General features: G+C 39.1%; 1 protein-coding gene across 1 annotated transcript in view; it reads left to right on the top strand.

Moving 5' to 3' along the window:
• The window catches only part of xkr4 (XK related 4), a 34,159-nt gene extending 22,840 nt beyond the window's left edge, over positions 1–11,319 (top strand). Inside the window, exons 2-4 of the mRNA XM_084732639.1 lie at positions 3,682–3,881; positions 7,013–7,367; positions 8,841–11,319. Coding sequence (XP_084588765.1) covers positions 3,682–3,881; positions 7,013–7,367; positions 8,841–9,441 — 1,156 coding nt within the window. The 3' untranslated portion in view covers positions 9,442–11,319. The remainder of the gene's footprint in view (positions 1–3,681; positions 3,882–7,012; positions 7,368–8,840) is intronic.
• Positions 11,320–14,008: the final 2,689 nt, after the last annotated feature.

Consider the following 14,008-nt stretch of genomic DNA (forward strand, 5'->3'; position numbering starts at 1 on the left):
CAAAAAACTTTAAATTTAATGAATTCATGAAGCAGAGATGAGCCCTACAATAGGAAAAAGGAAAAAGAGATGAGGCATTACAAAGGTCTCAGGTGGAAAGGTAGACACTAAACCTTTCATCCACACAGAGCTCTGAACCTTCTATTGTATGGATATGTTTATGGGAAATACACAAAGTACAAAGACAAAATATGTTCAAAATAACAGGTCCAGAAATAACAAACCTAAATATATAGATACATCAATTATTTAACAGTGGTAAGAAGTGAAGAAAATGGGTTTTGAGGGTTTTTCTGACAGAATACAGTATTTTCTCTGGACTGCTATGGGATACAAGTTCACTGATCCAGTGTTTCTGTCCTGGGGATTTTAGATTTCCACTTCTTAAGTATACGCATTTTCACTGCAACATTTGCAAGCAGGATGAAATATTTGACATGATGAGTCATGCTAACTGAGCTGACATCAACCAGAGTCCAAACTTTAGGATCAAAATCAATATGAGATTTTGAGATTTCAGAAACTGTTGCAATAACATATTTCCAAAAAGACAAGTCCAAAGCATGTGAAGAAGAGTCCCTGTAGAAATTCTACATTTTTGACACATGGCATGAATCCCATCATTAAGTTTGTTTAGCCAATGAGGTGTCACCCTAACCAGTTCTTTAAAAAAATATATCTTCTGTAGGAACCAGTGGGCAAAAGGGATCAAATATGCACATAATGCTGCCTTAAAATAATCTGCATTACGTTCTGTAAAACAAAAAAAAGTTCACATCAGCACTTATCAAACAACATGCTAATACTAATATAGCCCAATATAGCTGTGGTAGGCCAATATTGATCTGATAATATTGGCTGACTGATATTCCTACGATATGATGTGCATTATGATGCCAGCTGGTTAAAAACATGGTCATAAAATAGATCAAGTAAACATCTGTTTTCTCAGGGAAAAATTTAGAGTGCTTTACTTTAAAGCAGCACCATACCATATTGTTTAAAATTAGATGAGAAATGATTTCAGTAGTCATGGAACATATTCCACTGCCTCACCAGTTTAAAATGTATGCCATATGAAATTCAAAAAAAGAAAGAAAGAAAGAAATGGTTTGGTTTGTTTATCTGGACAGTAACGTCTGGCAACATTGTACCAATGTGTAACAACTTTACATCAACAGTTCATCAAACCAAACTATCAGAAACCTCCAAAAAACAGTGTTTGATCATTTGTGTCACATTTAATGCTTGTTTTACAATTGCATTTGTTGCCTTGTTGCCATGTTTGGCTCACTGATTATGTGTTGAATTAAAATAAAATAGTTATAAACACATTTAACACCCTGTCTTATATTGGTTGGCAGTATATAAACCTAAATACACAATACCGAAAATGTCACAGTGTGAATTCATAATGGTACAGTATTACTTCAAGGCAACATTTACGTTTTAACAGTTTCCCATTTTTAATTATCAAATGAAGTGCATTAAACAATTAAAATTCAACTTAACTCAACTATTAATGTCTGTATATATACAGAAAAAAATGTTTTCATACCATTTAAGTGGGGAGAGATGATGGAGCTCGTGTGAGGAAGGCTGCAAGAAGGGATCCAACATGACCTCCATGTGAGAGTCATGTGACGAATTAAAACACTGCTATCAGTTTCCTTAGGCCCCTGCTTGTTTTTGTTTAAAGTGTTCCACCACAGTTGAGGATGTATTCTGTGGTTGTAAACAGCCAAAAATAGCCTAAAGGCAACACTGTAGTGTATCTGTCTGGCTATAGTTGCATGTAAAAATATCTGAATCAGTGAGTTGCTTGGACAGTGCCCACTGCTTTTTCAGAGGAACATGAAATTGCAGTTGAGATGGTTCATCAGTGGAGTGCTGGTAGTTGCCCTCAAGCTTCAACCAGCCAGTTTCAGGCTCAGTGCATGGACCAATGGTCCAGTGCCATAAATGTCCCATCATGCAGATAAAATCAGCTCCGCAATCATCTGGATCCATGATAATATTACAGTAACTGCACATCATCTGAACAACCAGTTCTGCCTGCACAAACACTAGCATTGTCACAGAATATGTAGTGTAGATAGATTTCTGGCAGTACTGATGCTGCTGAGGACCTCGCTCGAAATGAGAGTGAACGAGATGATCTTTCTGTTCAGTAGACGTGAGTGAAGCAGGTAGAACTGGGACACTTTCAGGTCCAGTATGAGTATGGCCTGAGTGACAGGTTAACAAGTCTGATCTGTATCTGTGGACTTACAAACAACACACATGCTCTCTCACACACACAGAGTGAGAAATGTGTTGGGTCCATCTGTCCGTGTACAGGCTGCAGCTTTAATGCCCTCAGCCCAGATTTAATTTCCAAATTCTTTATTGACAATGGAAGTTCATTTCACGGCCCATTAGCCTGCAGCTAAATGACACCATGTGCTGGTGATATTCAGAGAGAGAGAGAGAGAGAGAGAGCGTGGAAATGAATGAAGGATGCTGACAGAGAGAGACAGAAATGTAGGCCACAGACAGACTGAGAAGTAATAATGAATTCACTTCATTAAGTAAGCTCTTGCCTCAGGTCTGCAGAGGTGCAGTCGGAGTTGAATTGCCAGGAGCTGCAGTGTGTGTTTGTGTGTGTGTATGTTTGTGTGTGTGTGCAATGTCCATGTTGCAATCCAACATTCTCTAATGAAACTGCCTGGTGAAACTATTGTTTAAACTACTGTATATACCAGACAGTCTGTTTTTGAGTCTCCACAAAGCAAATTCAAGCCATGCTCAGTCTGTAAATCACAATCTGAAAGACTAAGTTCTGAAACAAGTTTGATGAGTGATCTGATTTTGTGCACATTCAGTGTGAAATCTGATCCTCCAGCTGTTTCCTCCAGCTGTCAACTTATTATAGGTAAGGTTAGGTTATGCTACAATAGGTTTAGGTGTGCATGTCTCTCTGTGTGAGTGTTTCAGCGGCTAATCACACATACTACAAGACCCATCACCCTAATATTTTTTGTGCACATTCATGACTGTGCGTTTAAGGGCAAGGACTACTTTCTTTCTTCAGTAGAATCGAGTGGAAGTATTTTCTCTCTTTACTAGAAAAAAAAGTAGCTCCCACATAAAATTGCTCACAAGGTCTGTGCATTATCATGAATAACAGGGTCATGATTTTTGGAATGAGACACTGATTTTTAGTTGTTCAGATTTATTTTTTGGTACTTCAAGCACCACAAGCCGAGTGCCATTTAGTTCCATGATATTGGAGAGATGGCAGTCATCTCCACAGCTGGCATCTCCAAAACTCTACAACTCACACCAAAAAAAAACCTGAGGATAAACAGCACTACAGTCCAGAGGAAAAAGATGTACTTTTACTTTTTTTCAGTACAGGCCACAAGTTATCAACAACTGCTAGGCTAAAAACAAGGTTTTGGCCACATTTTGGCCTTTGAGAAAAGTTTCATCCAAACTGGAGCATCTGCAGATTAATTCCGTACCTGATATATTATGATCCACTAAACTTACACACAGTACGAAATGAATAAATCCCTGTTTTTGTTATCTTTGCCATCATCTTGACTTGGTTCAGAATCGAGCGAGTTACAGCTAATGTAATGTTAGATCCCGTCTGTTTGATGTTGAAGCACATTATTTTTCCTGCATCTCCTGCAGGTACTTCCATACCATCTACCTGGGCGTACGGAGTCGTCAGAGCGCTGAGACGGAGCGCTGGCGGTACTACTGGAGGATGGTCTATGAGTTTGCAGATGTGAGCATGCTGCATTTACTGGCCACCTTTCTGGAGAGTGCTCCACAACTAGTGCTGCAGTTGTGCATCATCATACAGACACACAAGCTCCAGGCTGTGCAAGGTAACACACACACTCTCTCAATTCAATTCAGTTCAATTCAACTGAAATTGAGTGTTTGGTGAACAATATTGCTAAAGCATCTTTCACTATCTCTGTTACACACACACGAAATGAAATGAAATTAAATGAAATTAAATTAAATTAAACAATATTAAATTCATTTAAAAATGAATTTGAATCTGAAGTAGCCACCTATCTTCCTGTTTTCTGCAGTTAATATAGGATGTAATACAATAGATTATACAATAAAAATATCTAATAATAGCATATAACACTATACTGTTTTATAGTATACTATGCATATTATAGATAGATATACAGTACAATACTGTCTGCATAGTCTCGCTCAATGTCTTGCCCACAGCACTATTTGATTGGCCACATGTTACCAGACAAACTGAAAGCTGTAAAGTGTCACAGAAGGCAGAGACAGAGCTGTTTAGAAGGAAAAAGCAGCTGAAGATACAACAAGCATCACAATCTTATGATCTGTTTCTTTGATGATGAGGTTACCCAGTTTCCCAGTGAAAACACCTGAAGTCACAGCCTGCAGGATTTTACTCAATGGAGCCAAAAGTGGCGTCTTTTAAATCAGTCGCTCTTCCTTTTTTATAAAGACTCTGGTGCGACACAGAGCACTTTCACAAGGAAGAAAAGCATGTATCTTGTCTTTTTACTGCAACTCTCAAGAATTAGAGAATTATTACTTGAAAAAGTACCAGCGGCACTAAAACTGTGTTTCTCACAGTGGTAGTTAAATGTCTACATTCCCTTACACCTCTTCATGACACCATCATAACATATGAATGTGAAGTGTCATTTTATCAGTCATGTCAATTTTAATGCATTATTTGAGATGATTTATATGACAGCCTGAAAAACAACATAACCTGTTATAAACACAAACATAACACAGCAAGCCTAAAGACACTATTTCACTTCATTGTGTTAATGTTACATTAAACTGTCATATGTCATGTCACATCTGGAAAAAAAAAAAAAAAGCAAAAAACATTGGAATTATCCGTAAAATGGGTAACATGATTAACACTAGTTTTCTTGCACTTTGTTACAGCTTCATATATCCATATCTTTCCTATTGTGACATAATATGGGCCAGTACATATTTCTCATCCATTAAGCTACTTTTTCTTCTTCAGAAATGGTTCATTAGAGCTGCACCATTTTCTAATTCCAGGACAACCTCTGCCTCACTGTGTCGTAAGCTGAATATTTTGTCCGTATTTGACATTTATAGACTTCAGATATGTGAGTTTGTTTACAAAGTTGTTCATAAAACTTCTCGCTTGCTTGAATTCTTCAGGAATTATTTTCATTTTAATTCAGATCGTCATTCCTATAAAAACCAGACAGTCTAGTCACCTTCACATTCCCTGTGTTAAAACACGTCTCAGACAGTTTTCTGTCAAATATTTAGGACCCAAGTTGTGGAATGATGTAAATTAGCTCCTGAGTCAGTCCCTGTCAGTGTTTAAAAAACATCTGAAAGTCAGCAGTATTCAAAAAAACTGAGGCAATGGGTTGCCACAATTTTTAAGTCCATGAAGTCAAAGGTTTAAGGTTATCAGGTTATTATCTTAAATATTTGGAGTTAGTTACATGTACTTTTCGATTAAAGTTGATTAAGCCAACTCAAATATTTTCAGTAAATGCAACCCAGATTTTTAATTTACCCTTCTCATTGCAATAAATAACATTTTAAGTATAAAAACTATTAATTCATGTTCAGTTCAGTCCATATTAATCAAAGTTTGTGAGTTTGACAAGCGTGGAAGTAACTAATGTCACCTTGTTTTTTGGGTGTCCATATTTTTTCAAGTCTGTAATTTTACTCGTACTTAAGTATGTATTATACTATGTGATCTGTTTGCTTTTAAAATCATAACTGAGTTCAATTTGAATTTATTCAGATCATTTACTTGCATTTTTGTTGCCAATATGGCTTAACAGGCCAATGAAACCATGACATACTAACAAAAGTCAGTACTAAATAAATACTTTGTACTTTTACTTAAATATTTTTGTAATCAATTACCTGTAATATTTCAGTAATGTAATGTCATGTAAGTACTTGTGCTTGCATACACATTTTTAGTACCTTCTCCACCACATGAGTTAAATAAACTTTACTGTCATTCAACATTTTTAAGTTATTAGAACATGTAAACAAATTTTAAGCTCTCAGATCTCTTCATAATTAATTAATCTAAGCATTCAGTTTTACAGTTTAGAAAATTTAAGAACTTTAAGTATTTTTTGAGGTATTTGTGTATTTCGTTATAATTATGTTGTGTTACTTTTGTTGTTGTTGTTGTTGTTGCTTTGTCGTTTTTTCATATCACCTCTCTGTGTGAGATTATGCCATGAAAAGAGGACTTATGGTTCTGAACCTAAATATTTAGACTCAAAATCATAATCAGTAATTGTAATTGAATTTTAATTTTAATTCAGTTTAACACTAGAGGAGACCCATGATAAGCCTGGTAGGCTATATTTTATATTGTTTTGCTGATGTATTTTCTTAATATGTGCCAAATAAAATCCAATCAAAAAATGTCATTAAGTGTTATTACACTATCAAATGCTTTTATAACAGTGACGTGCAAAATTCCTCAACTACAACCTCAACTACAAAAGTACCATTTGGACTGTTCATTAGAATGTCATTAAATGTTATTACACTGTAAAATGCTTTTAAATACTTTATGCAATAACCTAATATACAAGAACTGGTCTTTTTTTTTTTTTTTTTTTTTTGCACTTTTTTACAGTTTCTCTTTAACACCACTGTTGTGCTGAGGTGATTTACAGCGTCTCTGAGCAGGACTCTGATCTGGATCACATTTTATGGCGAAACTATTTTCTGGTTTTCCATCTGATGTCATCCTGCTGCTCTGCCTCAACTCTCAGAGATTTATGGAGTTTCCTGTTGGACAGCTGCTGCTAACTGCAGCTGCTATTAGCCTGTCCTTTTAGGTGTCTCTGCCTGGTCTGGATCTCGCAGATTTGCTATCTGATGTGTTACAGATTGCTATAACTGCAAAACACTGATGTGGCATTGAAGTCAAACCTACTGTGTGTGTGTGTGTGTGTGTGCCTGTGTGTTGCAGGTATGACAGCAGCAGCCTCACTGGTCTCTCTGGCCTGGGCCCTGGCATCCTACCAGAAGGCCCTGCGAGAGTCTCGCGATGACAAGAAGCCCATCAGCTACCTTGCTGTCATCATCCAGTTCTGCTGGCACTTCTTCACCATCGCTGCCAGGGTCATCACCTTTGCTCTGTTCGCCTCGGTGTTCCAGCTCTACTTTGGCATCTTCATTGTCCTGCACTGGTGCATCATGACCTTCTGGATTGTCCACTGTGAGACAGACTTCTGCATCAGCAAGTGGGAGGAGATTGTGTTTGACATGGTGGTGGGCATCATCTACATCTTCTCCTGGTTCAACGTCAAGGAAGGACGGACAAGGTGAAGATGCTCAACTCCATTCAGTGTGATGTAGATGCGAAGCAAAAATCTTTTTCAGTGGCTCAAATTTTTAATATAGAATCATTATTATTTTTTTAATGTTGTTATTATTTTGTATGTGTTAACGTCTTTAAGACAGCTGGTTGCATGGAATTGAATCAGCTAACTATATAAATCAACAAATCTATGATGAGCTTGGAATTAATCACTTGTTGGAGCTTTTGGCAATATGATGGTATACACAGTACCATGTGACAGCAGAAATGTGTCCATTGCTAGAGATTTGGTATAACCATTTCCAGCACAGGAGCTATCCCATAAGGCCTGAATAAATGTATTAATAATGTACATGTACACGGACATCACACGGTAGTTCTGTTTCAACTGTTTTTTTCTGGGGTACACTTGGAGTAACCGTTCCACACATGCACAGTAGATTGACGTGTACAGGGTTGGTGTAGTGGCTACATGGACTACTCTGCATGGTCACAGATTGGGAGAACAGTGTGCAGATGTCTGCATAGAGCCTACATATACACGTCACGCAGACCCAAGCAGGCCCTTGCACAATCTGTCTCTGCTGTACATTTGGAATAGGCTTTGTGGCAAATCAGGGTTGGATTCTTGCATGATCTTGCCTATCCAGCTGCCTTGAAAGATAATATGATTTGTCAGGAGGACTGCTTGAGTGAAATTGTAAAAATTATTATTTTAAATCAGGAGTGTCAAGCTCAATGTCATCCAGGGCCACATCAGCATACACAGTTGCCCACAAAGGGCCAGTTGTAAGACTGCATTTAGTTGTTACCATATTACATAATTGCCTCCTCTTTTGATTATTATTGGTTTTAGTAAAAACTTCTTCTTTTTCTTGGACATTTACAAGGCTGCTACTATAAACATTACTAGCTACAACCACTCTGCTAGTGTGCCATTGCTGGAAACAGCTATGTGTTATTGAGATACTATATAGCGTATACTGCCATGAACCAGCTATATAACAAAAAAAAAAACAGGATGCATTTTCGGACATGTAGTTTATGGACATCAAACTTCAATAATGCAGCATAGAATAGTGCTGCACAATTTCTATTCTTTGGAAGCTCTTGAGTGCCACATAGAAGTTGCAAAGAGACGTAACAGCAGAGTGTGAGACCCTCTGTCTGTTTCCTTTTCCACAGAGAAAAGGTGAGGTTCACCTTACCTGTACTTTTTCTCTTATTTGAGTACAGAAGTTGAATTTGTTCTTCTACTTTTAGTATCTGTATCTACTTGAGTATAGTAGTACAATTTACCACAAAAACTGTGCTCAGTCTGATTGGTGCCTTACAGCCCACTGTCAAAACATGCACAAAATAAGCCTATCCAATATTTACCTGTCCTGTTAATACTGGAGAACACCACTTCGTTCTTTGGTTTGGTTTCACTCTATATGATTAATTTCTTCTTATTGTGTGTCGTGTCTTTGTTTAGGTGTCGGCTCTTCATCTACTACCTGGTGATCCTGGTGGAGAATGCTGCTCTTAGTGCGTTATGGTACCTCTACCGGTCTCCTCACACCACTGACGCCTTTGCTGTACCAGCACTCTGCGTCATCTTCAGCAGTTTCCTCACTGGTGTGGTTTTCATGCTCATGTACTATGCCTTTTTCCATCCCAACGGGCCACGCTTTGGACGTTCGCCAAGCGGCCAGGGTCTTGACCTGGACCCCACTGCTCAGTTCTCTACACTACCATCTGAGGGTGCCACCAACTCGCTGCGCTCTAACCGAGGTGCCACCACAACCCTGGAGCGTGACATGGGGAAGTATTCAGAGCGGGACGGCTGCATGCCGGTGTTTCAGGTCCGACCCACAGTGCCATCCACGCCATCGTCTCGTGCTCCACGCCTCGAAGAGACCGTCATCAAGATCGACCTTTGCAGGAACCGTTACCCAGCCTGGGAGCGCCATGTCCTTGACCGCAGTATACGCAAGGCAATCTTGGCTATAGACTGCTCCCTGACTCCTCCACGGCTGCAGTACAAAGATGATGCTCTGGTGCAGGAGAGGTTGGAATATGAGACCACATTATAGTTCCACACTGCTCTAAGAACCCAACCATCAGAGGATTATCCTGCTATCACATAAACAGCAACAGGGACTGTGGCAATAAGAATATGTTTCTACCAACAATCTCACTTTTCATCTCTCATTCCCTTTTTCTTTTTCCATTCCTCTGCATCAGCACCCTGTTGGTAATGATCGGAGGAGCAGTCAGTGTGCAGTGCAGTTGATGTTGCTGGATGTGTTTGGGGTCTTTGTAGGGTTGTTGCTGTTATTTTTACTTCCTATCATCAGGGAAATCCTGTCTGGTGTGAACGAAATGCAAATCAGAGTGCTTCGGCACTCTGCTCAAACCCTACAAGAAGGTGATGCACTCTTTGGAAAAGTTAAGGATAAAATAAGTATATGTCCATGTCCTTCCATCATCTGATATCCCACTTTAATCTAAATGACACCTGAATTACACGCAAGTTCCTCTAATGTGATGAGGAAAGGAAGATATCCCTCATTCAGCAACCGTAGAAATTTCAAGCTGTCATATCTGTCTCAATGTGTCTGGAAGTGTGTTTGGACGTTCTGATGATGTGTCTCCATAGCAGCCACAACTGGGTGAGTACTTCCATCAATATCTACATAAACACTCATCGCTCCTGTTCTCTTAGTGCCAAAAAAGGTTCCTTGGAAACGTCCTCTAGCTTCTGAGGAGTGGAACATCTTCGAGATGGCTGGGCAGTCCAAAAAGTTCTTCTCTGGCCTGGACAATTCAGTCCTCTTGGATAACTCTGGTCTACACTGGAAGACAGTCAGAAGGTCAGTGAACTACATGAAGACAGTAGTCAAAGTAGCATCTATACTCAGTCATTGTGTTTTGTTTGGATCAAATCAACCAAACCTGGCTGGAAGGAAGGAGAGGGAGTGAGACAGATGGAGTGAAAGCTGCACAGACACAAGCTCCACAGACTTTCTCCAATAAGGAAATAAGTCAAACTCACACAATGCCAAGAAAAAATCTTCCTGGCAGCTCAACTCAACTATCTGCAGTCCAGCCTCATAAATCTGGTTGTGGAATGACACTGATCTTTGCTTGTCAGTGGAGGAGAATGAGGAGGGGAGGGCAGAAGAACTGAGCAAAGTGCCAGACAGCAATGAAAAGGAGAGGATGACGCAGGAATTGGAGATAAGTAGAGGGTGGAGAAGAAGAGAAAACGTAGACAAGCAGCCATCTCAGCCAAATGAAACCAACCACCAGGATGTACAGTACTCTGATACAACATGCAGCATTTTTTACTTTAGAGATGATAGAGGGTACTGAAGTCATTGTAATTCTGTGTTATTTGTGGTTATGTGTGTATGTGTTGGTAACAGGTGATGTGTGTGTGTGAGTGCGTATGTGTGTGGTGTTTAAACAAGAGAAGCAGCTCAGGAGGACATGTGGTTGGATGCCTGAATCGGCCCTGTGCTATCATCAATCAGTGAAGGTACACCTTGACATTTTGATTTGAAGTCTGCTTGTTCTTTGAAAATGATCCTGTTTTTGTCCTCCAGCTAACCCAGCAACAGCTTTTAACATTGTTACACCAAGCAACACAACACAGGTTAGCCTGTTGCTGGTAGTGTCCACCGGCTTCAATGAGAAATAAGAAATGATCTTTAAACTGAAGTGCTGGTCTAAAAGTTTGATCCAGGACCGTCATACCACATAGCATGGTCTGGGAAGAATAACTGATGATTTTTTAGTGAGTGACAAGAATCCCAACAGATAAAGGTCCATTTTAGCCTGGGAACCAGACGAGTCTACCAAGCTTATGTTTTCATTTCCTCTGGCAGATGCATCTGTCCTCCTTTCCATTCAGACAGAATTCCATCTGCCTGTGATCCAGTCCAGCCAATCACAACCGTTGTGTCCAGTCAGCAGGTCCGTCGAATGCAACACCTCAGACTGCTGACACTTATTCATTAATTATTTTTCTCTATTAGTGTACTGTTTAGCTGTAATACAAGACAGATTGCGACCAGATGGCCACCATTCTGTGTCTTGTTTGGAAATGGACCAAGCACCATCACATATTTCATTGCTCTGACGGTTGTAGGTCTGTCCAATTGCATCCAGAGGTATGTCTATGCATGTTGATTAAGCCCCTTGGAAATCGAAAATTGAGAGGTTCCAGGCGATGCCAGACTTGGTCTCTTTACTGTAAAATCAAACATTGCACAATGTTCCCTCTCTGATCATGGACTACAGAGCTGTGACTGTTTGCTAAAAGACCACTCACCTTATAATGTGACCACTCTGTGTAATTACTTCCACAAAGGAGGTCATGTTTTAAGCCATCTGTTTGTTAGCTGGTTTACAGAAAAACAACTGGCCTGAAACTCAGTGGAAAGATGTAGCATGGGCCAAAGAAGAAGCCATTCAATTTTTGAGAAAATTTAAGTGATGGTGTGGATTCCTAGTTTATTTTTCACTTAATTAACATTGCAAGATAGGGCATTTGGCCTTGGCAGAGTCTTCGCTCTCTAAGTGCAGCGTGGTATGGAGGTCCTTGATCAGGGCACGGAGTACTTGATGATGATTCAAGACTAAAAAGTCTAACAACAGATCATAAACAACGTACAGACAACTGAGTTCTTCTCTGTCTGTGATGCTGAGAATTGAAGATTTGCCCTAATGGTGGCATAGGAAGAAAGATCAGGGACTCATCAAGATTCATCATGCGTTAACATTAAAATCAACAGCAAATGTCATTACAATCCAGGCTTTTGTTATGGTTCAAAATGTTAGTCAATGGACATTCAACAGTATGGTGGTATTAAAGAAAGGGTCAGGAGGTTGCCAAAGTCATTCCCAAGGGTCCATGAATATCCTTGTGAAGATACCTTGCTCTAATCAAAATGTTGGACAGATGGAACATCTGTCTATCATTGCCACCCACAGGCACCACTGATATCATTACCAGTATCAGTCAAACCATCATGGTGTCTCGTTAACATACTGCACATATCTGAAAGCCAAACCCTCAAACATCTGAACATCAGTGCACATGGACACAGCTAGAGCAGACAACATAGAGAGCTTTACCATCTACACTACACCCCATCCCATATCACTCCCAACTCAAACAGCTTGACTTCAGGGAATGCTGGGAAGCCAGAGGCAATGACATCATCAGTCAACTCCACAATGTTCAGGAATTTCAGCTCTCTCACTCCCGACTGTACAGCAGACCAAGGCAGTGCTATTCAGATGGTAGCGTTAGTGTTTATTTTAAAACTGAAATATCGGCACAAAAGAAAGTTCCATGTTGTCTTTCTTAGTTTGTTACGTCACAAGTGCGATGTCCTTTTTTTCCTAAAGATGGCAAGAGGAGAGAAAAGCACAAAACAAGTCAATGGGATAATCATGGCATGAGACTGTAAACCTCTTCATGCTGCTGTTGGACCGAGCTGTGCTCACCTCAGCTGGTCTCATCATTCTGTGTATGAAGTCTGAATTGTGCTGCAGGTCATTACAGTTGATGTCCAAAACTAAAGTAAAATGATCCTCTTATTATTTTGGTTACAACTATATAAGCACTAAACAGAGGATTTGTGTGTAGCCCAATATATACAGACTACAGACAGAAACACCATCCTGACAAATATTGGGATATTACTGATATTAGTTGTGGTTTTCTCAGCAGATATAATGGCTTATGTTAGTTTTAATAATGTGTTTTGTTGCTGGTGGCAAGTCCAAAATGGACTGTCTTGAATTATTCAGAATTATTTTTGTGCTTTTAAACAGATCAGCTGTGTTCTGTTGGGATACATTTTAAAGGACCATACCAGCAATTTTTATCATCACGTTTACTTTGAATCATAGAAACCATGTTTTAGGAATTTGAATGTATTTTTTCTACTGTTACAAGACACCACTGTACTCCTGCAATTGCAATATGGTATAAAACTTGTGTCATGTAATAATCCTGTGAAAATCATTTTATCTTGATTATTGAGTTTTGGAGATATCAGCCGTAGAGATGTCTGCCTTCCCTACAATATAATGGGACTAAATGGCTCTTGACTTGTGGTGCTCAAAGTACCAAAAAAAATATAATATAATATATAATAATAGTATAATATAATCCATGTTATGAGCTGATCATGTGGGAACTACTTTATTTCTAATATAAAATAAATTATTCTAGTTTGCAGATTCTACCACAGAAACTGCTAACAACAACCTAACCTAACAAGGTGTGTGGATTATCTTCAGTAACCAGGTCAGCCAGATCTTTGGAAAGTGACACTGGTTTTAAATTTTTCAAATGTATTTTTGGTGCTTTGAGCCAGTGCCATTTAGTCCCACTCTATTGGATAGAGGTCAGACATTTCTATGGCCGATCTCTCCAAAACTCTATAACTCACACCAAAACTACAGATCAGGGGAAATATATGTTTTTTTGTTTTTTTGTTTTTTTTTCAGGGTGAACTATCCCTTTAAACTTTGTTACCAACCATTCCATACTGTGCGAAAATAAATAAACCAAGGGAGCCCTGGAACTGTGGGTAAAATACATCCAAAAAACTAACAAAATACAGCCTGCATCTGAAAATG

Source organism: Lutjanus erythropterus, chromosome 12, assembly GCF_056507025.1.
Source record: "Lutjanus erythropterus isolate fLutEry1 chromosome 12, fLutEry1.hap2, whole genome shotgun sequence".
NCBI classification, from domain to species: Eukaryota; Metazoa; Chordata; class Actinopteri; order Lutjaniformes; family Lutjanidae; genus Lutjanus; species Lutjanus erythropterus.